At 42.1% G+C, this 24,451-nt stretch overlaps 2 protein-coding genes across 7 annotated transcripts in view; both read right to left on the bottom strand.

Annotated features, from left to right (window-relative positions):
* Window positions 1–6,012: 6,012 nt before the first annotated feature.
* Window positions 6,013–13,892, bottom strand: LOC109951916 (cyclin-dependent kinase-like 2). Of its 4 annotated transcripts, none has more exons than XM_020586685.1 (10): window positions 13,730–13,892; window positions 12,749–12,933; window positions 12,240–12,434; window positions 10,819–11,003; window positions 10,678–10,727; window positions 10,376–10,515; window positions 9,232–9,320; window positions 7,561–8,938; window positions 7,336–7,489; window positions 6,013–6,636 (listed from the first exon to the last, which is right to left on the bottom strand). In XM_020586685.1, exons 2-10 carry the CDS (start codon window positions 12,914–12,916, stop codon window positions 6,542–6,544), a joined length of 2,454 nt encoding a protein of 817 aa, XP_020442341.1. In that variant the 5' UTR covers window positions 12,917–12,933; window positions 13,730–13,892; the 3' UTR covers window positions 6,013–6,541. The 4 variants fall into 4 exon arrangements, with proteins under 4 accessions (XP_020442341.1, XP_020442338.1, XP_020442340.1 ...); XM_020586682.1 differs by having other exon boundaries at window positions 10,615–10,727; window positions 13,725–13,892; XM_020586684.1 differs by having other exon boundaries at window positions 10,615–10,727; window positions 13,825–13,878.
* Window positions 13,893–14,528: 636 nt separating this feature from the next.
* txk (TXK tyrosine kinase) overlaps window positions 14,529–24,451 on the bottom strand; it is a 13,829-nt gene continuing 3,906 nt past the window's right edge. Inside the window, exons 2-17 of one of the 3 annotated variants that reach the window (XM_020586668.1) lie at window positions 23,032–23,169; window positions 20,736–20,784; window positions 19,908–19,989; window positions 19,685–19,816; window positions 19,521–19,585; window positions 19,046–19,105; window positions 18,464–18,518; window positions 18,181–18,260; window positions 17,939–18,063; window positions 17,780–17,854; window positions 17,200–17,371; window positions 16,859–17,075; window positions 16,489–16,553; window positions 15,779–15,897; window positions 15,406–15,563; window positions 14,529–14,665 (exon numbers count right to left, since the gene is read on the bottom strand). In XM_020586668.1, coding sequence (XP_020442324.1) covers window positions 14,594–14,665; window positions 15,406–15,563; window positions 15,779–15,897; window positions 16,489–16,553; window positions 16,859–17,075; window positions 17,200–17,371; window positions 17,780–17,854; window positions 17,939–18,063; window positions 18,181–18,260; window positions 18,464–18,518; window positions 19,046–19,105; window positions 19,521–19,585; window positions 19,685–19,816; window positions 19,908–19,989; window positions 20,736–20,784; window positions 23,032–23,044 — 1,539 coding nt within the window. In that variant the 5' untranslated portion in view covers window positions 23,045–23,169 and the 3' untranslated portion in view covers window positions 14,529–14,593. The other 2 variants (XM_020586667.1, XM_020586670.1) reach the window with 2 other exon arrangements.

The following is a 24,451-nucleotide window of genomic DNA, read 5'->3' on the forward strand; positions in this document are numbered from 1 at the left end:
ATTGATTTGATTTGATTTATTGATTCTTTCAAACATGTAACAACAGTCAGTATGTAATCACACATAATTCCAGACATATCCACAAAAAATCTTTTCAAATTGCTTATACATAGTACATGCTTGAACGGAGTAGGAAGAAGTCAGACTTATCCAGTCCTACCCCCTAACAAAATATGAAACAAATTTACATTTGTTGTTAATGGATATGTTATAGAACAGTTATTATTTATTCACTCCTTCCTAACACTGTAGCAGGTCAGTGTATTAACTAATAAACTGTATCATCATTTCTGCACTTTAAAGCTCAGAGACAAAGAACCAAAACCTTTTTCAAGAAAACGTAAGAATTTTATATTTATGAATTTCTCCAAAATAAAATACAGAATTGCATCCTGGGTCTCATTTCTGTCATCGGTTTTATACAGTAAATATTTGCCAAGTTCACCTCTGTGACAGCGACACAGTGCTTAAATGTGGGGTCTTAAAGTAAAGCAATACCCGTTAGCTAAATGCTAACATGGTGACATTTAGCATTTACCATGTTCACCTTTTTAGTTTAGCATGTTAGCATCGTAATATTTGCTAATTAGCAGTAAAGAGAAGTAGAGCTGAGCTGAGACTGATGGGAATATCATTAGTCATAAACCAAAGAACAGGTTGGCGGAGCTTGAAGACAAGGTAAAGGATCATAGACTTATCACAGTTCATTGTGAAAGCAGCATGATTGTACTAAACTGACATTTACTGTAACTGTTGCCAAGACATTGCACTGAAAACCTCATGGTGGGTCTAGAGGAGAAGTAAGGATCACCAACGTCATTACAAGTCACTGTCTGGGCCCCGTGGACAATGGCACACAGTGTTGTGCTAATCCATTGCAGATTTTGAAAGATATTTCAGTCCACAGTCAGTGAACCAACACCGCTGTGGGTAGAGCCGTGTTGCTAGCATGGCTTAAACCACAATCTGCCTTTTGTTTGATAAGATACTGGATCATGACTACACAAACACATGCACACACTCATCACAGGATTATGGTTGGATGTACAGTGGGTGTGTGTATGTAAACACACACTCTGCCCCACAGCAACCACAGCTGTATGTCACAGCATGAACCTGTGTGATGTTAGGAAACCTCTTGTTCCACGTGGTCGAGAGCCAGCCACACACCTGGTGTGTGTTAGGGGAAAACCTGTATAGGAACTGCAGGAGTAACCGTTTCCATGGACCGTTTAATCCGCCCTTGAGCAAGGCACTAGAAACAATGACATAAAGAAATTCCCTCAAGGCGTTCCTGACATATGATGGCTGGAGGAATTATGTTTTCTGGTTGCCCGTCCGTCCCATTCTCATGAACGTGATATCTCCGGAACGCCTTGAAGGAATTTCTTCAAATTTGGCACAAACGTCCACTTGGACTTAAGGACGAAGTGATTAGATTTTGGTGGTCAAAGGTCAGGGCCACAGTGACCTCATGTCTGTCCCATTCCCATAAATTTGACTGGTTAGTGGAGTCACACAACCACAAAGCAGCATTTATATACTGGGCGGGCTCAAACCTTTGTTCAGAGGTGGAAGAAGTACTTTTACAGCACTGTTATAAGTCATGCAATGACATTTTGGCTTTCACTTGACTAACATTTAAAATGCAGAGCTCATAAAGGAGTATTTAAAGATCTAAATACTTTTTCCATCTCTGGTTACAAGTAAAAGGTCTGCATTCAGTTTTACAAAAGTACAAAAGTATTAGGATAAAAACATCCTTAAAAAGAGCCAAGCCAACCAGCCCACTTCAGACAGTGTGGAGTGTGTGTTGCTGCTGAACAGGGCGTTACTGCGTTACTGAGGATGTTTCTCCGTAAACATTCCCTGAAAGAATCGAGATTAAAGAAAGCAGTGAGGATTAACAGGGTTTAATTCTGTTGCAATGCAGAACCACAACCCCTGAGAAACCTTTAGTCTAGACATATCCATCTTTTCCCTTCATAACTCCTCCCTCCTTCTCAGTCACTCTGTCCTTCAACACTTCTTTCATTTTTCTTATTATTCCTGCTCCCTTTTCCCTCCAGCTTCCCCTTTTCCTTGAACTTCTCTAAATTCCTAATTTTCCACTTCTGATCCTTTGAGTCTTTTCTCTAGCTATAGTCATGTCCCGCAGGTTACCAGCTCTCTCTGTCTTTTTCATCGTCTTCCTCAGAATTCAGAGCATCAACCTGGCTCATGGTGAGTACAATACAGTCATTTTGATCTGAAGGATCTTTACTTTATAAATGTTTGTGCCTTTGTGATGACTTTAGAACAAAGCTTTTTGTAATGTGCCATCTTCATGGCAGCTTTTCAGCAAAGTACAAAAGAAAAGCACACCTGAGACCTGTCACCATGAAATATGCAACACAGACTGGCAGGTCGGATGACACCTTCATGAACACAAAGGCTACAACTTGTGTTGACTTTAGTACAGATAAGTAAAAGGGTCACTGCAGCACAGCTACAAAAAGAAGAGGCACTAACTAAGTAAAGGACACGATGTGGTGTGTGAGACGGTGAATCCACCGACATCCTGCTGTGATTATGAATGTTTTACTTTTTGTTCTGATTTATTAATTACTTTGTCTATAATATGTCAAAAATGCCACATCACAAATGAGCAGGCTCCTTCACAGCTAACATTTCTACAAATGACTCAAAAACGTTATGACTAATCTTCTTTAGATGGATAATTCACTGGTTCTTTAGGCTCATCCTACCCAGCGTGAATTCCTCCAAGACAAAATGAAGAACTGAAGCTTTAAAATGCCAAGAAATTTGTTCTCACTCCTCTAATTTCCTTATTTCAGCTCAGTCCGCATCCTCTCTGTGGGACTTTGAACTCCCAGAGATTGATGGTTCTGCTGTTGACCCCTGCACGTTTTTCTCTGACCCCACACCTGAGCCCATCCCAGCCATGACAGAAACCACACCCCCAGCCACCACCACCAAGGTAAGATAAGCTGTCACAGCAGACACAAGGTATGCACTATATACATGTATGTAAACATAAAGACGGTAACTGAGTCCAGGAGATTAACAGTGCTCAGAATGAGGTGAAGTGACTTACTGATTATTATGTTGGGGGCAGGGGGGGTGTTTCTGTTTATACATGTGAGGGTGGCCAGAATATTAGAAACACCTCTCAGTATAATGCAGTCCAGTACCACCACTAACTACAATATCAATAGTTAATAGAATTTGTATATGTGTACCTAATAAAGTGGCTAAGTGAATACAGTCTTTTTTTTGTCCAGCCACCACAGAAACCAGAAACCAAAGACATTGGAACACCATTCAGACCACAACCGGCTCCGGTGGGACCAATCACTAACAGCTTCTCTGTTCACCGTGCACACTACCACAAGTTAGCCACAATGTTGCTTAAGAGAGCGAATGAAAACCAGTGGAAAACCAGTTCGTCTTCTTCAGAAGACTCAAGTGACGAGTCTTAAACTTGTGCCATAAAATATGAATCTTGTCATTTTTACATTTTAGTTTTACGCAAAGAGAAACACATGGAAATGGTTTTGTGAACTAAACATTGTAGCCGCCTGCATCACTATCAGTAAACATTAAATATTAAATGTTCAAGATTAAAAGTTGTTTCAGATGTATGCGTGTCAGTTCAGAGCCGTTAGCTACAGCCATAAACCAAGACAATACAACAATCTTTAGAAATTCCCTCAAGGCGTTCCTGACATATGATGGCTGGAGGAATTATGTTTTCTGGTTGCCCGTCCGTCCCATTCTCATGAACGTGATATCTCCGGAACGCCTTGAAGGAATTTCTTCAAATTTGGCACAAACGTCCACTTGGACTTAAGGACGAAGTGATTAGATTTTGGTGGTCAAAGGTCAGGGCCACAGTGACCTCATGTCTGTCCCATTCCCATAAATTTGACTGGTTAGTGGAGTCACACAACCACAAAGCAGCAGTTGTATACTGGGTGGGCTCAAACCTTTGTTCAGAGGTGGAAGAAGTACTTTTACAGCACTGTTATAAGTCATGCAATGACATTTTGGCTTTCACTTGACTAACATTTAAAATGCAGAGCTCATAAAGGAGTATTTAAAGATCTAAATACTTTTTCCATCTCTGGTTACAAGTAAAAGGTCTGCATTCAGTTTTACAAAAGTACAAAAGTATTAGGATAAAAACATCCTTAAAAAGAGCCAAGCCAACCAGCCCACTTCAGACAGTGTGGAGTGTGTGTTGCTGCTGAACAGGGCGTTACTGCGTTACTGAGGATGTTTCTCCGTAAACATTCCCTGAAAGAATCGAGATTAAAGAAAGCAGTGAGGATTAACAGGGTTTAATTCTGTTGCAATGCAGAACCACAACCCCTGAGAAACCTTTAGTCTAGACATATCCATCTTTTCCCTTCATAACTCCTCCCTCCTTCTCAGTCACTCTGTCCTTCAACACTTCTTTCATTTTTCTTATTATTCCTGCTCCCTTTTCCCTCCAGCTTCCCCTTTTCCTTGAACTTCTCTAAATTCCTAATTTTCCACTTCTGATCCTTTGAGTCTTTTCTCTAGCTATAGTCATGTCCCGCAGGTTACCAGCTCTCTCTGTCTTTTTCATCGTCTTCCTCAGAATTCAGAGCATCAACCTGGCTCATGGTGAGTACAATACAGTCATTTTGATCTGAAGGATCTTTACTTTATAAATGTTTGTGCCTTTGTGATGACTTTAGAACAAAGCTTTTTGTAATGTGCCATCTTCATGGCAGCTTTTCAGCAAAGTACAAAAGAAAAGCACACCTGAGACCTGTCACCATGAAATATGCAACACAGACTGGCAGGTCGGATGACACCTTCATGAACACAAAGGCTACAACTTGTGTTGACTTTAGTACAGATAAGTAAAAGGGTCACTGCAGCACAGCTACAAAAAGAAGAGGCACTAACTAAGTAAAGGACACGATGTGGTGTGTGAGACGGTGAATCCACCGACATCCTGCTGTGATTATGAATGTTTTACTTTTTGTTCTGATTCATTAATTACTTTGTCTATAATATGTCAAAAATGCCACATCACAAATGAGCAGGCTCCTTCACAGCTAACATTTCTACAAATGACTCAAAAACGTTATGACTAATCTTCTTTAGATGGATAATTCACTGGTTCTTTAGGCTCATCCTACCCAGCGTGAATTCCTCCAAGACAAAATGAAGAACTGAAGCTTTAAAATGCCAAGAAATTTGTTCTCACTCCTCTAATTTCCTTATTTCAGCTCAGTCCGCATCCTCTCTGTGGGACTTTGAACTCCCAGAGATTGATGGTTCTGCTGTTGACCCCTGCACGTTTTTCTCTGACCCCACACCTGAGCCCATCCCAGCCATGACAGAAACCACACCCCCAGCCACCACCACCAAGGTAAGATAAGCTGTCACAGCAGACACAAGGTATGCACTATATACATGTATGTAAACATAAAGACGGTAACTGAGTCCAGGAGATTAACAGTGCTCAGAATGAGGTGAAGTGACTTACTGATTATTATGTTGGGGGCAGGGGGGGTGTTTCTGTTTATACATGTGAGGGTGGCCAGAATATTAGAAACACCTCTCAGTATAATGCAGTCCAGTACCACCACTAACTACAATATCAATAGTTAATAGAATTTGTATATGTGTACCTAATAAAGTGGCTAAGTGAATACAGTCTTTTTTTTGTCCAGCCACCACAGAAACCAGAAACCAAAGACATTGGAACACCATTCAGACCACAACCGGCTCCGGTGGGACCAATCACTAACAGCTTCTCTGTTCACCGTGCACACTACCACAAGTTAGCCACAATGTTGCTTAAGAGAGCGAATGAAAACCAGTGGAAAACCAGTTCGTCTTCTTCAGAAGACTCAAGTGACGAGTCTTAAACTTGTGCCATAAAATATGAATCTTGTCATTTTTACATTTTAGTTTTACGCAAAAGAGAAACACATGGAAATGGTTTTGTGAACTAAACATTGTAGCCGCCTGCATCACTATCAGTAAACATTAAATATTAAATGTTCAAGATTAAAAGTTGTTTCAGATGTATGCGTGTCAGTTCAGAGCCGTTAGCTACAGCCATAAACCAAGACAATACAACAATCTTTTTAAAAACCTTCTTTATTCGTATGATGCCCATGTAAAACCACAGCAGTGATCTGCTGTTTAACAACAATTTGACAAGTACTTACATACGAATGACCAGACTGATGTTTTAAAAAGGTGTAAAGCTAAGCTAAACACTTTTAAATCTCATTAATTACATTTTCATACACTATCAATCCTTTTGACTAAAGATTTAACATCTGTATTATTATTAGGTTATCTAACACAAAAGACCAGGTGTAAATTAAACAACTGGTTCTTCATATTAGCAAAATGTAGCTGCCGCTAACACTAAATAAATTGCAACAGTCTGAGTTTGGGTAAAGTGTTATACCATATGGTTAAGGAATCTGAATTTAAGTGACCAGGTAAGAAGACAGGTGTGTTAGGATGAATGTTTAAGTCCAAATCAGAGCTGTTGTGTCTTTGGTTCTGATGGAGAAATGTGAGGAACTGGCTGTTTGTCTCTCCTCTGATCCTTTGTGACACCTTGGTTGTGTTTGCCTGGAAAACCATCGGAGGAATCATCACTTTTTTATTTTGTCAGTAAAGAACAGGTGGAACATGCACATTCACACATTCCTTGGTTACATGTACTAATTCGTCCTTAACTGGTGGTGCTTTCACGTTTTTTATTTCATGTTAAGGGCAAGTTTGAGGTACAGATAATGAGAAAGTTAGTTGGGACAATTTTACAAAGCGAGGACGTATTTTTCCTGTTGGTCAAGTCTCGTTCATAGTAGCTGAAATGTCACTGATAAATAATTTAAGAAAACTATGCTTGTTATTGCTACAGAGCCCCAGAAGTCCTGAGCTGTTTGGACTTTCTTTGTGTAACTTTGTGCTATCACTGTAGTCACATGCATAAAATGCAAGTACAGGTTGCATTTACATGCATGTAGTAAGTAACAATAAACAGGAGCTATTAAATATTTCCTCCAGACGTGTGAAATAGATTACTGAAAAACATTGCTTTCTGCGTGGACATGCTGTCAAACAACACTTATCAAATCCTAAAAAACCTGGACTCTGAGCCATGTCACGGTGGAATTTCTGAATTGTAGCCTTAAAAGGGTGCTAAAATTAAGAGTCAAATGAAGACCCTCTCTGACTGGGCCAGATTCAGCCTGCCTCACATACTTATCGTTTTGTCACTAAAATGACTATGGTCAGGTGTGTGTGTGCTTGTGCTTTTGTATGTACCATCTCTTCCTCTGAGCTCTGGCAACACTGAGCTTCTTAGATCTGGGAAATGGATGTCTGACCTCTTTTTGGCCACAGTAACGCCACCACTGTTGCCACAGGTACAGCGATCAGGCAGGAGGGCGCACTCGCCAGTCAGATTTTTATCTGACACCTGCAAGGAGAGTGTGGTGAGTTTGTGTCCTGATTCAGTTGTAAACAAGAGAAGCACATACACATTGTTACCTGTGCTGTGACTGATGCTGTGATGTGGCTCGACAGGGACTGCTGGGCCAGTCGAGTACCGGGATGCCTTGGCTTATCTGTACACCTGGACTGAGGTAGACCGAAATCAAACTCATGAGTGTCCACGTTGTGAAGGACAAAGCTTCTTGTCGAAGTTCTGTGGTCTGGAGTCGCTGTAGACTGGACTAAAGTGCAGTCCATGGTAGTGGTTATATTTGTTGTATTGTTCCTTTCCAGGCTGTCACTTCTCTTTCTTTCTTCTGTAGGAAATGCGGTTTTCTGTGACTTTGTGGTCATTGTTGAGGTAGACTTGGTGTGGCTGATAAAAGGCCCAAGCTTTTCAATCAGAACTTTAGAGTCAGGGGGTCTCAGAAATGTTTCATCAGATTCAACTTCACTGCTGTTGTTCCTTTGCTCATTACTTGAGCTTCCATAAATCTTTAAGGTTTGATTTACCAAAGACATAGCTGTTGCACTGATAGACACAGAAAACGCAAAATCCTCTTTGTTCTCTTTATCTGGGACTCTCAGTGTTTTTGGAATAGTGTTGATGCTCAGATGCTCTTGAACAGTAGCTGTCTTGCATTGCTTGGTGACAGGAGGAATAGTTAGGGTAGTGACCCCAGCGTGGTCATTGTTGTCATTGCCTCTCCCATCGACGGTTGATTCCAGAGAAGCATTTGGAGATAAACATACATTTGGATGGTCAGTGGCTGTGATTTTAGAAATTTTGGGCACTTTAGTGTTTGCAGTGTTCCAGCTCTTTCCAAATTCCCGTCTTGGTTCAGATTTAGAACATCTCCAGGTGTCCATTGTGTTTTTCTCAGTCTCATTTGACACTGCTGTATTTGAGCAACTAGAAGGCAAATCGTCCTTTGAATTTTCTTTAGTCTTTAAGTGGTCTTGCCTTTGCTTTGGAGAAGCAGCCTTCTCATTCTTAGATGTAACTGCCACTGTGTTATTGTCCTTTAAACCTGGTACAGTCTTGGTACCTTCTGATAAATCACAGGTGTGGGTTTTAGCTGATTTAGAAATACTCTTCACGGCCACTGAAGGTCTTGCTGCATTATCGATAACCTTAGCACCTAACATGTTGGACGGTTTGGTGAACACCAAAGGTTCAGAGGTGTTCCGAATAGTTTTAGAAAGCTTTGAAGGCTGCTTTGCTTTGGTTGTCTCCATCTCTTCTTTCTTGTCCTTTTTCTCCATTGTCTTTTTAATGTCTGCATTCATGGTTCCCAGTTGTTTCTTGTCTTTGCCTCTCTGGTTTTTCTCGTTCCCTTCATCCTTTTCTTTTCTTGGGGTTTTAGTTATTTTGGGTAAAGTTGAATTTTGACTGTGGTCTTTTTTTATCTTAGCATTCAGCTCACCCAAAAACCTGCAGAGATACAGAAATATATGCAGCAGCTTAGTAAATTGCCAACAAAACAGTTAAAAGGTTTATAAATATCATTCCGTATCAGGTCAGAATCATGGTATCCACACTGATCAAAGTACCAATAAGCACCAGCTTGCTAATACGCATTTCAAGTCTACAGCCCTAACAGCCTTCCTCAAGGGGACAGTTGTAGCTAAATGTGTACCGTGTTAATACCTAAGACACTATTATATGAGGATGAAAAATAATCTATGCATGTTAAACTGTCTGCTAAACTATAAACATACAGGTACCTGATGTGGAAACAGTCTTGTGTGAAGAGAGGATGTTCTAGCAGTTCTGAACACTCAGCTCGTCTCTCTGGATCCATCCGGAGACAGCTCTGAAAGGGACAACACATCATCATTTTCTTCCTCTTAATCCCTGAGCGGGGTCACGGGTGGGGCCGGAGCCAATCGGGCGAAGGCGGGGTACACCCTGGACAGGTCGCCAATCCATCGCAGGGCTAACACATAGACAAACAACCACACACACGCACGCACACTCACACAATTCAAGCCCAACAGAAAAAGAATTTAGTGACCTTAGAAGCAGCTGCATTTTAGCGCTAATGCAAAGGCTGCAGATCCAGTTTAACTTCAAATACAAGGATTCCCCAGCTTGACATTCAGCTCTCAATAGGTGATTTCTCTTTGCAATCACAAATCTTGATGCTACAGTAACTCTCAATAGGTGATTTCTCTTTGTCTGCAATCACAAATCTTGATGCTACAGTATGAGGGTGAGGAAGTAACACTGAACTATCCATTTGTGGGAATCACTGGAGTGGAAACCTTTGCAGGACACATTGGATCTCTGTGACCTGGCACTTCCATCGTGCTAGCTATTATTTAAAGGTTTGGATGTTGTTGTCATTGTTTTGTCAGGTATTTTCTGGAATTGGACAGCAGCAACACCTGATGTTTTTATTCTTCTGAGCTATCAGTATAAAATCTGTTCATATGTACTGCGAGTTCTCTTGAATAGTGTTGTTGCTGATGAACCCAAGCTCATATTAAAGGTTTCAGATCTGACTCCTCTTCATTTGGTTCCTCTCTCTTCTCTCTTAGTTGGGATGAATGAATGCTGCACAGTAAACTAATGTTAGAGTTTTATTCAACAGAAACATACTGTACACTAAGTTATACAAACTCCCTCCTGGTCTAGCATAGTCAGGTTTATTTTTGTCACCGCTAATTATAAATGTATTTATTGCTAGACTCCAAGCTCTCAGACTTGAACTAGTCTTATTACTACCAGACATCAGCAAGAATTTAAAGTGTCTAAAGTGTGAGAAGATGCAGATTGACACATAAGTAAAACATCTTCTTAGCAAAAGTTGCACAGTCTTACATAGTCTTGCTTGAAGTCACTAAACTAACTAAACAAAACCTGCACCTGTGCCAGGTCCAGGGCAGTAGATGTGATTGTAGGGAAGCGCTCCTGCAATGTGACTGGTTCGGAGCTTTCTGGCAATGTGACTCCGGAAAAGATGGGATTCCTGTGGAACAGCTCCTGGTGATGAGCTGTCAGGTTACCTGAAAAAAGCAAAAGCCATTAAAGTACAACTGTGGAGAAAGTTCAAAGAGGAGGTTTAGCATATTTTATCTAATACATGTTTTGGTGTGTGCGCTTACCAAAGCACCTGACAATGTGGTAAATTTGGTCAAGGTCTGAGTCTCCGGGAAAGAGAGGCTCACCTGTTAACATCTCTAATAACAGACAGCCTACAGCCCACACATCCACTGGCCTATACAGACACACACATAAACACACAAAAGTTAACATTTGATCAACAGACAACCGAGAGCTGACGTCCAATGGTCTACACAGGTACTCACTTTCCGTATTTAAGGTCTCCCACCAGCAGCTCGGGGGCTCTGTACCAGCGAGTAGCAACATAGTCAGTGTAGACACCGTCCTCAGCAGGTGTTGTTACAGTTCGGGCAAAGCCAAAATCACACAGCTTGACCACGCCCCCCTGGGAGATGAGGATGTTCTCAGGCTTGATGTCACGATGGATGATCTGTGAGGGAAGAGAGAGAGTGTATGTTATGTGGACTGTTCCCAGAGGATGAAGGAGGCATAGCTGATTTCTTTCTGTTTGGTGTTTGATCATTTCATCGCTGATCCACGTGGGTGATTTGTGTTTAGATGACATCAGCTAATGGTCACTTTTACTGTAACACATCTGATCAGTTCAGTAGCTAATGCAGTTAGTAGAAACTAGTCCTGAGTAAAGGTTGACTCCTGTCATTGTCATGGCTTCACATTCTCAGAAATGTTGGTACTAGTTGCATAACAACAACCTCTCAGTCTGTTTACAGAAGCAGCAGCTTCCCATGGAGTCACACAAAGGCCTTAAGGTGTGTTCAAACACAATGCAAAGCAGTCTTTGAAGGTGGTAGAGTATCAGTGCATACAGAGTCAATGAAATGCCCGGAAAGGGCATGAACAGGTGCCCAGGTGGTACAAAGTAATGTCAAGGAATGGTCAAATTTGCACAACTAATACACTCCATGTTTTGTCTGAAAACCCATACAATGGAAAAATATGTATTTACCATATTGTTACACTTATTGTTACCCTCTCTGCAGAGCATTTACCACTGCAGGGTGCGTAGGAAAGCTGCCTCCATCCTCAAAGATCCCACCCACCCCCAACAGGAACTGTTAACCTCCCTACCCTCTGGCCGGAGGTTCAGGAGTGTGAAATGTAGGACCACTAGACTGAAAAACTCTTTCTTTCCCTCTGTCATCAGACTCCTAAACAGCTGAGGAGTTTATTACCAGGAAATACGTGATGTACTGTTTACATTCTGTTTGCACATTGACTGCTGCACATGCTGCTCCCATGCAGTATACATTTATTATATTCTTTTATTGTATTGCTGCATTTGCTGCTTAAAGTGCCTTAGATTTTGTGTTATTTATTTATCTACTTTATATTTCATTTGTATTTTGTGGCATTCATGTGGACGGCAAAGTAAGAATTTCATTGTACAGGGAAACACGTTTCCTAACTGTGTATATGACAAATAAACACTTTGACTTGAACTTTGACCTTATTTCTAACATTTGAACCCAACATGAAAAGGAACTATGGACATCTTAATCTCTTTTTTCAGTTCTAATGGGTTGAATCGGTTTGTACAGGTGTGTACACAGACCTGAAACCAGCGATAAGTCTGACCTGACCTATACTCAGAAAGACCTAAAAGTCTCTGACTTGTCCGGCGGAATGCTTCACTGTATGTCCTCACATTTTGCTGGTGGCAGAAGGCTGCGGCTCTCAGGATCTGATACAGATATTGCTGGCTGGTGTTCAGGTCCAGTCCACTTGGGTTTTGCTCCAGATCATCCAGAAGTGTTCGCTCCACAAACTCAAACACCAGATACCAGCGGCGACGACGCTTCCACACTTCCAGAAGGTTCACCAGGTTCTCATGACATAGTTTCTTTGTGGTTAGAAAGATGAGATTGGAGAAATAATTACATGTCTAAAGAACAGAAATATGCTAACATTCTATTAAAGAACTTTAACTTTTTGCCAGTTGGCCGACACCTTGAATGAACATTGAAGCCAATACTTAGAGCAACAAAGAAGATGCAAATCACAACTGTTTTTCATCTTCCAATGTTTCCTCTCATGTCATGATTGAAATATAAGAATGTGACTGAGATGTTTGGGGGTGTGTTTGTGTTTAGCCTACTGTTGTGTTTTGCTTCACTGAGGTTTCAGGCTCATATAAAACCACTCTTTGACAGATACCCTGAGCAGCTTGATCTCCCTCAGGGCGATCTTCTTCACTGTCTTGTCACTGTCTGAGTCCATGAACTTCTTGATGGCAACGAGGCGGCCGGAGCCTCGATGGCGGCATTTCAGCACAGTGCCATAACTGCCCTCCCCGACCAGACCCAGAGTCTCGTAGCGCTCCATTAAAGACGATATGGAGGCTGAGAAAGAAAAGGTCAATCTCCTTGAAACAGTTAATATCAACTCATTCTACATTTACATCAACACATGCGTATCACTGACAGTATCATTTACCAATCCGTTACAGCTGTTAGGTTTAATATGACATCACAGACCTTTAGAAAATAACCTAAAATTAAAAATGTAATACAGCATTATTAATGAAAATTATTTAAAGGGAAACAAAGAAAAATAAGAGATAAAAGGTACAAGAACAATTATTGTAAGACAACAACATGTGTAAGGAAGAAGTAGAATAAAAGGAACACTGCTTAAAAAAGAACCAAAAATTTAGCATTTTCTCATTTTTTTTTAAATGACATAGAAAGGAAAAGAAGAGAAAATCACAGAAACAAAATAATCCAAAAAGCAAAACGATAAAATAAGTTTTGTTAAAAAAAATAAAACAAAACAATTTATAATCTAGTTTGTAGTATAATCATTTATATTAACATTCCACCACAACGCATATACAGTAGGTCTATTAGTAAAAACTGCATGCAAACTGACCCAGGCTGTAAATGGCCTGCATCCTCACATATTATTGTTATTATTGATACAGTAACATGTAAACAAAGCGGTGGCCTATTAACACGGGCCGCGTTTCAAACCTCTACTCGTAGAGCCTTGTTAAACCGTCTGCAGTGGTGTGAACTGTCATAGAAATGTTATAGACACCGTAAAACAAACAACAAGCCGCTGAAACTTAAAGTTTAGCCGAGCTCTTCCCGCACGCACACGCACACGCGCACCACGGTATTAGCACACAGACCTTACCGGGGGATTCCTTCTGACCTTCTAATCCGGGCGAAGAGCTTCCGTTATCAACACCGTAAACACTGGAGTAACGCTTCGTGAACGTGTGCGTGTACCTGAGAAGACCACTTGACCGTGTCCCGATGTCACCAAACACGTTGCCACGGAAACGCCTCTCGCCCGCGCTTCGCGGAGGAAGGGCGGGCCCCGGGTGGGTTACGTCATCAAAAAGAAAAAAATCAACGTGACTCCAGCTGTTGTTTGTTTGTTAGCTATTTGTACAGTAGCTAGCCTTTTTTTTTTTAAAGAACCTTTTGACACTAACTTTGGGGGATTTTAAAAAACAGTTTATGAGCTTAGAGGATACTGTGATGAAAGTAACTAAACTCATTTAGTCACTAATGAATTTAATTACTTTCAGAAAACAATATACAGTGTACAGTAACCTGTACTGTAATCATAAGACATACTGATCCCCAAAATTCACAAGCTACCCAGCAGTATGTAAATCAAATTATATGTATATAAGGTAACATGAGCTCCACCTTTACCAGAGGCTCTAATGAAAAAGGACAAACAATGAATTCTCAAGGATTAGGAAGGCTAGTTTCACTCTTTACTCACTCTTTACTTACATACTGCTGCTTTAGTGCAGCACTAAACAATATATAATGAAGACCAGCGTAAGTCCATACAGAACACAACGTTTGATTTCATGTTATATATGTATTTATAGATGGTGGATGAAAATTTTAAACATCACTTCAAAGAAGAAAAGCATCTCTGATAAGTTATCTGTAAATATTTTAATAAAAAATATTATTTACAAAACAGGATAACAGTGAAAAATAGTTTTAAAATCAGCACATATGTCATCTGTGTTTGCTAATCCGAGTTTTCTGCCAGTTTTCTGATTTCCTCCAGCAGCTCAGAGAAAGGTGGCCGACCCTGAGGCCTCTACACCACCACCACCGAAGAAGAGGAAGAGGAAGAAGAGTGGATGACAAGTAGAGGAATAGAAGGGATCGAGGGGAAGGGGAGGAAGAAGAGGGTGAAGATGTTATGCATGGGTTAACAAAAGGTGTGATCATCAAAACTCACCATCCAACCTGTTTATTTCCCCTATATAAAAAGCAACCATATTATAATTTCCATAAAAATAGAATAAAATAGAACAGAGACTAAAGATAGACGTTATAATTATACAATGTGCTGAATAAGGGGAAATGGGACTTGTACAGAGCTTTTCTATGCCTTGTAACACACTCAAAGTGTTTCACACTGTTTGGCCATTCACCCATTCACACTCACACATTCATGCACCAGTCACATCATTGATTACAACTGGGGATTCAGTGTCTTTCTGGTTAGGAGACGACTCTCTACCTCCTGAGCCACAGCCGCCCCCCCCCAGTCACTGTACAATGAAAGTAATATAGTAGAATAACAGGACTAGCATTGCACTGTACTGTATTAGTGTAGTGCAGGTGCCGGTAAAGTGGACAGTAATGTGCACGATCGTAAGTTCAACAGAAGCATAAAACTGGCGAGGAAGCACATTCGATCTGGCTGAAAGCTCAGAAGCACCAAAGTAAGTGAAGCTTGTGATAAGAGGTTTTTGTCAAAGTGGGAAACGCTTTGTGAAAGTTTTGTTTCTCTCACATGTCCGATATCTTACAGCTGACTGAGCAGCTCACCTCGTGCCAGCAGCGGTACATGATGGCGTACAGTGGTTGTGAGGCGCGGTGTGGTCGGTACAGCCGGATCCCTCTGGTGATGTCATTGACCACATCCAAGTTGGAACGGTTTTCAAACGGAGTCCGACCCTGTGAGTAGACTTCCCACATCACCACACCTGCGCACACATGCACAAATACTGCTAACACCAGTGCAGTTTGTGTGTTTTTTGACTTGATGTGCTTCTGTTTGTAACTTTCATCTTTAAAGATACTGAACATCATTGTTCGAGATGACAGGCTCAGAGTTACTAACGTTATTGTACTGGTCAGTTAGAACTGTTTTAGTCAAACCCAGTTATCACAACTAGTATTTGTACTACTGTTTCCTCACCAAAGGACCAGACGTCAGACTTGCTGCTGTATTTACTGTAGTGGAGAACTTCAGGAGGAGACCACTTCACTGGGAACTTAGCACCACTGGAACTGGTGTACTGGTTGTCTAGAACGTACCTAGAAACATGAACTCAAAGTCAAAAACACAACTGTACACACAGCTTGTACTGCAGAACTGACAGAGTACAACTCGATTTCAAAAGTGAATGTTCGATTTCCAGCAAACCAGGGTTCAATTTCTCTAAATGAATCATGATTCAGTGTCAAATAACTATGAAACAAATGCCCATCACAGCTGTTCATAGCCCAAGGTGATGTCTTCATATACCTTGTTCTGTCTACACTAAGCATGAGTTAGCTTAGCTTAGCACAAACACTGGAAACAAAGGGGAACAGCTCTGACTCTAGGCTTTAGAAAGAGGCAGTGCACACGGCGCCTTGTAACATGGAAAACTGTTTTTTTTTTACTTTTGGTGGATTAAATAAACAAGATATAATGTGTTAATGAGGGTGCATTAGAGACTGACAGCTGGGTTTTGTTACCTTTGGACAGACTCTTTTTCAATGTTTCCTCCTGTTTGTACTAAACTAAGATAAGCTGGAACTGACTTAAAGCTTACAACACGGTCATCTGACCCTCCACCAGAATAATAAACATATTTAGTGGAATGTCAAATTGTTAAGACCTGAACTAAAGTGGAAACACACCTTGTCATTCCGAAGTCACTGACCTTCACCACATTGTGCTCATTAACCAGACAGTTCCTGGCTGCCTGCATGAATGAAAAACAACCAGAAATCGATGACAGACATGCAGCTGAAACAATACAAACTATGTAATGCCTTATAAATTATTAGGGGGATTTGAAGGAAGCTAATGTAGTGAAGCCAACGCTGGGAGACATGAAAGCACTGAGGGGTCTATACAGACTAAGCTGGATCATCTCCACTGGTTTGTTAAAGTGCACATTGACTATGTCCACTGGGCCGTGCACTGGGCCACGTGTTGTCATTTGGGTTTCTGTACTGGCTCAAATTATGTTTCAGGTCTTGTGCTACGACCCACTGACACACCCACCAGGTCTCTGTGGATGAAACTATGTGCCTCCAGATACTCCATCCCCTCGCAGATGTCCTGGCACATGGAGAGAAGCCAAGAGTCCATCAGACTCCTGCCCCTCTGCCGCAGGAAATTCAACAGGCAGCCATTCTCCATGAACTCAGCCACGATCAACAGGGGGCGCTGCTGCAAGCAAACACCATACAGCTGCACCAGTTTAGGGTGACACAGTCTCCTGGGGGGGGGGGACAACAAACACAGACAGTTTCACCTCCATTCTTTTTCTGCTCCCTCTCTTTTCCAAACATTTACATCTTATCCCAATCCTCTGTCCTCTCTGTCCTTCCCCCCGTCCTTACATCATGACCTTGGCCTCCTCGATGAAGTCCTCCTCATACATGGCTCCCTCCCTGATGACCTTGATGGCCACTCTGTGGTCAGCTCTATATTTGCCAAGCTTCACTACACCGAACTGGCCACTGCCCACCACCTTCATGAAGGTCAGCTCACTGGGGTTGATCTCCCACTTCTCTGGAGGGAGGAAAAGGAGGAGGGGGATCGATGGTGAAGAGGAACAGAGATGTGAACAGTAGTAAGAGAAACAAACATTCTTCACTTAATCCCTTTTCAGAGTATTCTCTTTACAGGAATAAGAGTAGTGCTTTATCTTGTCTTTTTGCTTATCCATTACTCATCTTACAGACTTGGTGCCAGTTTATTAGGTACGCCAAATAAAAACAAATGCAGAGAACTAAGGGAGAACAACGTTACCCCCGTATGAAATTATTTTTGTACATTGGTCTGTACAGTAATACAACAATATTCAAGGCATGTTTCATATGTTCCAAAATTTCACAAAGGTATTATTGATCTATTCCTGCACAATGACACACACACACATCAGCTTAAAGTAAAGTGCGTTTGTGTGCTTTTATTTACCTGAGCTGAATCCTGATGTGGCGGGTACACACCTTCCCATTGGCCCGACCGCATACCGCAGCCTGGTCACTAGACCTGCACACACACAGAAAACCATGTGAAATGAAGCACTGCTGCATGTAGCACTGTAACGTGCTCAAGGGGTGTGAGCGTAGGTACCTGCTGCGTTGTGTTCATGGTAGTGTATGAGGTCAGGTATGGAGGTGAAGGTATACTTCTCTGCCAAGAAGAACTGACCGCTGTCACTTAGTTTGATCTGGTAATGCCTAATATCTCCATTATCACTGGATTCACACATGGAAACCAAAAGTGAAAAGTTCATCAGCTTACAGGTAAAGAGTTACTGCATATATGACGTCGGGGATTTTAAGCTTCAGGTTCCACACTGTGATATGAATCACCTTAATGTTTTGGTATAAACAGAGACGGTGTAGACTCCTTTCCGACTGGACTCCCGCACCACAAAACCCCCCTCTTTGCCCTGGAAAACAGCCAGAAACACTCAACATGACCAAAAACACACACTCAAAGAAAAGATGAAGTGTAAGCAGTGAAGACACTTTAACACTCAGAGCAAATACACAGAGGTGTGTATCACTGTGGCACTTAGCCACACCTCTGCACGTACAGGTGCATGGACAGACAGATATAAAGAGAGAGGTAGGAGCAACCACAGGTCGATACCTCCTGCCTCAGCAGCTGCTCAGCTTCTGTCCTGGTGATGTTCTTGCAGTACCACCTCCACGAAGGAAATCAAAACAAGCAAACACACCATTAACAGTTTAGTTGTTGCCCTTTGATTAATGAAATAACAGGTTTTAGCTGCAAGAATAATAACTAGAAAAAGAGTAGTGCTTTATTTTACAGGTCAATAAATTCCTGTTTATTTCCAAATAATGTGCTAATAAGTTTACATACTGTAATCTGGTACTAAAACTGAGAGTGATCAGTGGGTACACTTCTAGTTATTCTTAATGCTAAGCTAGCACAACTGTGAGACAAACAAATTCAGTATAATTGAAGAAAATAATTTCTAATAATAAAAGAATGAATAAGAAATGTTCACTGGGCTTTAAATCATCAACACAGCTCAGTGAACAAAGGAGAATGAATGAGCACGAACTAGAATAACACGTGACCAGAAAGAGCTGAAGACAAACTAGGTCAAAGCATAATGTTGAATAATATGATGTTTCAGTTTTACACAAAGACAGTGAAGAAAAACACAGACAAGAAGAGAAACATGCACTGTGACACGAGACTCACGGGTTTGCCTCAATTCTGTTTTTCTCTGTGACGTAGTTACTGGGGATGAAGCCTTTATTCCTGACGGAAACAGAGAGGAGGAGACATGAAACATGAGGCCTGACGGTGGCATGTTCAAACTCGGCTTGTCAGGTCCAGCTCTACACTGCAAAACGTAACCTCATTGTCACCACGCTAACAAGATTAAACAGAGCTGACAGGATGCTGAGGCTGAGTGAAGCCCCACATCGACCTTCAGTGATGGGTCACGTGTGTGAAAGTGAGAAACATCAGCTCCTTTTTCATTTACTGTGAACCAATGAGTGCAAAACGTTTTATGGCTACACATGGTTGTTTGCATAATCAATTAGCACTGATGATGGTGACAGATGAAAAGGTCACCAAAGTTAATATGGTTAAAGTAAAAGAAAACATTTGTTTGAAAAGAAGAAACCTTGTTCTTCCTACAGATTCATGATGCATCTCTGGGACCCACCCGTATTTGTCCTGCGCCCGCCACCACAGCTGGTCCTGTTTGTGGAGGATGGTGTACTCCTCTCCCTGTGGGCGTGACACACTGCGTCATCACGCATGCTTGGTTTGTGTGTGTGTGTGTGTGTGTGTGTGTGTGTGTGTGTGTGTGTGTGTGTGTGTGTGGACCTGTTTGAGTGCGAGGTCGGTGTCCTCCTTGGCGGTGAAGTCATACATGGCGACGACCGTCAGCAGCCCCTCGCCTTCACCGTCCTCGCTGTCAGGAGGAGGAAGAGGGAGCTTCCTCCTCGACCTGTCGACCTGAGAAACAGTGAAAACAGATACAAACAAATGACTCCCACTGTCATTCGCTCTGTCACTGTTTCTCTTGAGCACACGCTCTCCATCTTACCTGGCAGGCGCGTCCCGGGTACCGTCTGCTCTGGAAACACAGCGAGGAGCTTCCCCCCAGCTCCATGCGGGTGCTGATCTCCCTGAAATCAGTCAGTCAATGAACACTTCGCACACAGTTTTATTTAGAAGCCTCACACATCCAAAGGAAAACAGCTGGACCAAAATTAGAACCTGTAGTGTAAAGTAACTAAGTACATTAACTTAAATACTGAAATGAAGTACAAATATACTTGTTCCATGTTATGTTGCTTTATACTTCTACTTTACTTTAATTCAAAGGGAAATGTTGAACCTTTTACTGCAATACATTTATACAACACCAGAGTAAGGACTCCACATTAAAATCATATGATGAGCTTAGAAAAACAACTGGACAATAATTAAACCAGTGGCGTCAAATGCCTTTGACTTGTGAGGACCTACAACAATAATGGTGTCACAAACACTTTGCCTCTAAACTTCTCACATTATTTAATTTTAGCATCTGTTCGAGGACAAGGAAGAAACAATGATTCAATATTTCACACAAGAGAAATGGCTGCAAAACTAAACTGTCTTTCCTAATCGTCTCACGCCTCCTCAGATTCATCTTGTGGCCCTTTGGAGGGTCTCTACCCCTAGGTTGGGAAACCCCTAGACTACACTACTAAATGAAGAAACTATCTCCATCTTCACCGCCAGGTGAACAGATGCAGGTACAATTCAGTGCAGATGCAAAAAGTGGCTGATGTATTGGTCTGAAATGATCCATCTGAATGAGGCAAAGTCACCGAAGTCATGGAAGTGAATGAGCACGGCAGAAAACAGTTGGGGCCACAGCCTGTACCTGGTCTGCAGGGCACAGCAGCAGCAGAAGATGGAGTGGATGGAGTGATCTGTGAGAGGAGATGAAGAAGAAGAGCAGAGTTAAAACCTGTCTGTGCTACTACGGACACACAGCGGGAAACCAGCTGCTCCAGATGCTCCTGTTCACCCTGATCTTCTTATACAAATTATACACATATATATATTAAACACATTGTTTTGTGTGACTTGTTTAGAACTCAGGGTTTCTGGTTCCTAGGCAGGTTCAAACTGCAGTGAATCAGTTTATCAGAAAAAAATCAGCATCACAAAATCTGGAGACGCGAGTTTTCACTGGACAGGAAGCGAATGAAAAATCTGCAAAGTGATTATAAATACAGGTCTCAGGTAAATGTAGTGGAGTAGAAGTACAAAGGTACAAGTACCTCAGAATGTACTTCATTACGCTGCACCGTGCTCCAGATACGGTCACGAGCAACAACATGACAGTGGACTGGGAACCTGTGAGCACGGTGGAAACGCTGCAGTTTCTATTTCTGTTGAACTCTACTCTCCGGCTGTGTCGATGTGTCTGTGGGTGGGAGGGGGAGGTCTCTGTCAGGAAGTAAAGTTTCCTTTTCTGCAGAACACACTCTCTCTGTGTGAATACGTGTGTGTGTGTGCGTGTGTGTGTGTGTGTGTGTGTACTCTCTATCGTGTTCAGACTGAAGCTTGTGTGAGTTTAGGACACAAGACAAACACAAACCGACGCCTGTCATGTGATTTAAAGGTGCCCGTCAAACTAAAAGCAGGCTCCACATCCCAGCAGCACCAGGAGGACACTAACTGTGGTTGGTGGTGAACCAGCATCCCATGAACACACTCGCTCTGGAGACTGGGGAGTTTTTCCTCCCTGCTGTTGCCAAGTGCTGCTCAAGAGGGATTTGCTGGGTTCTTCCTCTAGAATAATAATAATAATGATAATGATAACAGAACGGTCTAGACTTTACTTTGTAAAGTGTCCTGAGGCGACTTTTCTTGTGATTTGGCGCTGTACAAACAAAACGTGAAGCGGCTCCCTGCACAGGGGGACTGAAAACTTCACATCTGGGTTTTGGATAAAAGAAGGAAAATGTCTTCTTCTACAAAATAATCCAGACAAGTCAAAAACATTTCCATGGTTTTCATCACCAGAGCTGGAAAGCGACCAAACATTTATTCTTTTTCTTGTGTTTTTTTTTTTTTTAAACACACTTCTCTATATTTATTCACAGTGGATGACAGAGAGGATGATACGTTATGGCACCAGTGCCTCGATACCGGAGAAAATTCCTTGTGTGTAACGCACTTGAACAATAAAAGAGATTAAAAAACACACTGTACAAACTCGACTGTGCTGGGCTTGGCCTGGGATTGGACACTATATACCGTACTGTCGGGTTTAGACAGAAGAATGCAGCCTGGTAAAAAACTGGCCCTCAGACACATCAGTGTACGGGCTAGTCTCCGTGTGGCTACCTGGTCCTTCCTGCCACAGTGAGAAATGAAACCTCAGCTTAGCTGCAGAACGTTTCACGGTGCTCTGCAGATGACAGGTGTCAGTGCTGCAGCGGAGCGTGGAGCCTCAGCTCCCACCTCCCTGCACATCTGCCAGCCCAGAGACATGAAGAACAAACAGCAAAGACAGCCACATTAAACACATAACATATCTCAGGTTGTCTTTTTGTCACACCATGAAACAACATGTCAAACTGAACTGTCGCTTTCGAATCTCATCTAATTTGTGTTCACAGCTGTGGAGGCAAATACAGGTGATCTAAGCTCCGGGTTTGGTTGTGGGTTCAAGTTTTGAGGATATTAAAAACAGTAGTGACAGTTTAGCTCCAGCTGTTTACACCTACGAGGCTACATCAGAGAAAATGTAAAGGAAAGATTAGTTTTCTGAGGATCTGAACCTGCTGCCAGCCTTTCTCACGCGTCCTCATAAGTTCTAGGTACTGCACATTCTTATCGACGTCTGTTTAGTTACACATATACAGCAGCTACATGGACATCTTAGCAGGTTACTCTTCATCTTACTAGGCTCCGTTTGTCAAGTTTTCAGTTTATCTGTGCACATTTTCAACGCTGACACTGTAAATTTGATGGAGATTTTTCTGGCTGTTCCCACTGTTCAAACCTTTCATTAAACACGATCGACTCACTTGTTGACATCTCGCTCAAGTGTCTGTGGCACAGAACTGCTGATGTGACCTGCTGCCGGTTTCTGCTTCGACCGAATGTCAGGAAAGTAGTCAGAGCTCATTACGAAGGCTCTGTAGACAAGAGCAGGTACTCACTTGAGTGAATCATGAGTTCGTCCTCTTCCTGTTCTTCAGCTCCGGTCGTTGAGGCCAGCTGTGATTTCTCAGCAGTTGGTCCAGTATAACGCTGTTAGTGGGAAACTTTGAAAAAGCTGAGTGACAAAGATGGAGCGACTGAAAGAGAGAGAGAGAGAGAGAGAGAGACAAGAAACAGGAGGAAGCAGAGGAGGTGAAGAAAAGAAGACAAAGGAGAGAGAAGAGAAAAGCGCAGGGAGTTAAACGAGAAGCTTATACCGGGGCTGCCTCTTCAGCCAGATCAATAAAGTTTTAAATGTCTGACCTAAAAACAAATCAACTATCAGTGTAGTTTACAGACAGAGTGAGTGTGGGAGAGAGGTGGAGACAAGACATGGAGAGGAAGTGAATGACGTGAATGAAACCACTACACATCCGCCAGAAACACATAAAACATGCACTGAAAAACTTAGAATGCAAAAACCTCTTTTTTGTTTTTAAAGAAAGAGGAGAAAACTGAGACCAGGCTCAGGCAGACCGTTAGCTTAGCTTAGCACAAAGACTGGAAACAGGGGGAAACAGCTAGCATGAGTTTGTTCAAAGGTAACAGTCCATCTAAAGACAACAACTTATTGTCTTTGCACTTTGGATTTTGTAGAGATTAAACAAACGAGATGCAACGTGTTGACTGAGCTTTAGAGGAGGATTTTCTAGCTGTTTACAAGCAACATGACCAACAGTGTTGTTTTATAGTTTGATGGCCTCTAAGAATCGTCAGAAACGAGCACAGGAGCAGGAGGAGGTCGGGGTGGATGGAACATATTCACTGGTGCCTTTTCCAACCTTTCTCTTTTTTGCTTCGTGCTTTGTGTACATTCTGGATTACACCCCAGTTCACTCCCGTTGCTTCTGTTTTTATGTGTGATTTTTGTACAGAACTTTGGTAAAATCATGTTTTTAAACTTGGTTTTACAATAAACTGGCATAAAACACAGGTGTAAAACTTGCTGGTGCAACACGTTATCGTTTATATCATATCTTGCAATTCCACCTGGCATCACGGGAGTGCTATGTCAGGAGATGCTCATGGCTGGCATGTGTTGGAGGTGTTGGCGTCCTCACACTGAGCTCTGTGCTCCCTGTAACGCAGCCTGCAGACTAGTGGTGGGCGATACTGCAAGCTTTGGTGTGGATCCGATACCAAGTAAATACTGGACCAGTATCGCCGATATCGATATCGATATTGTTACCTTCCCTCGTCGTGGCCTCCAGACCGTAGTCGGGCGACCGTGGGTTGATTCTCCGGCCGGTAACCAGCCTTTATTCTGGGCCTGCTCAGCGAAGACGGGGGGGGGCAGAAGGAAAGAGGAGGCCGACGTAATGGTATGCACTGTTCCCTTTTATTTTCTTAACTAGCCGAACCGGCCACTTCACTCTCTGT

This window comes from Monopterus albus, unplaced genomic scaffold (assembly GCF_001952655.1).
Source record: "Monopterus albus unplaced genomic scaffold, M_albus_1.0 scaffold418.1, whole genome shotgun sequence".
In the NCBI taxonomy this organism is placed as follows: domain Eukaryota; kingdom Metazoa; phylum Chordata; class Actinopteri; order Synbranchiformes; family Synbranchidae; genus Monopterus; species Monopterus albus.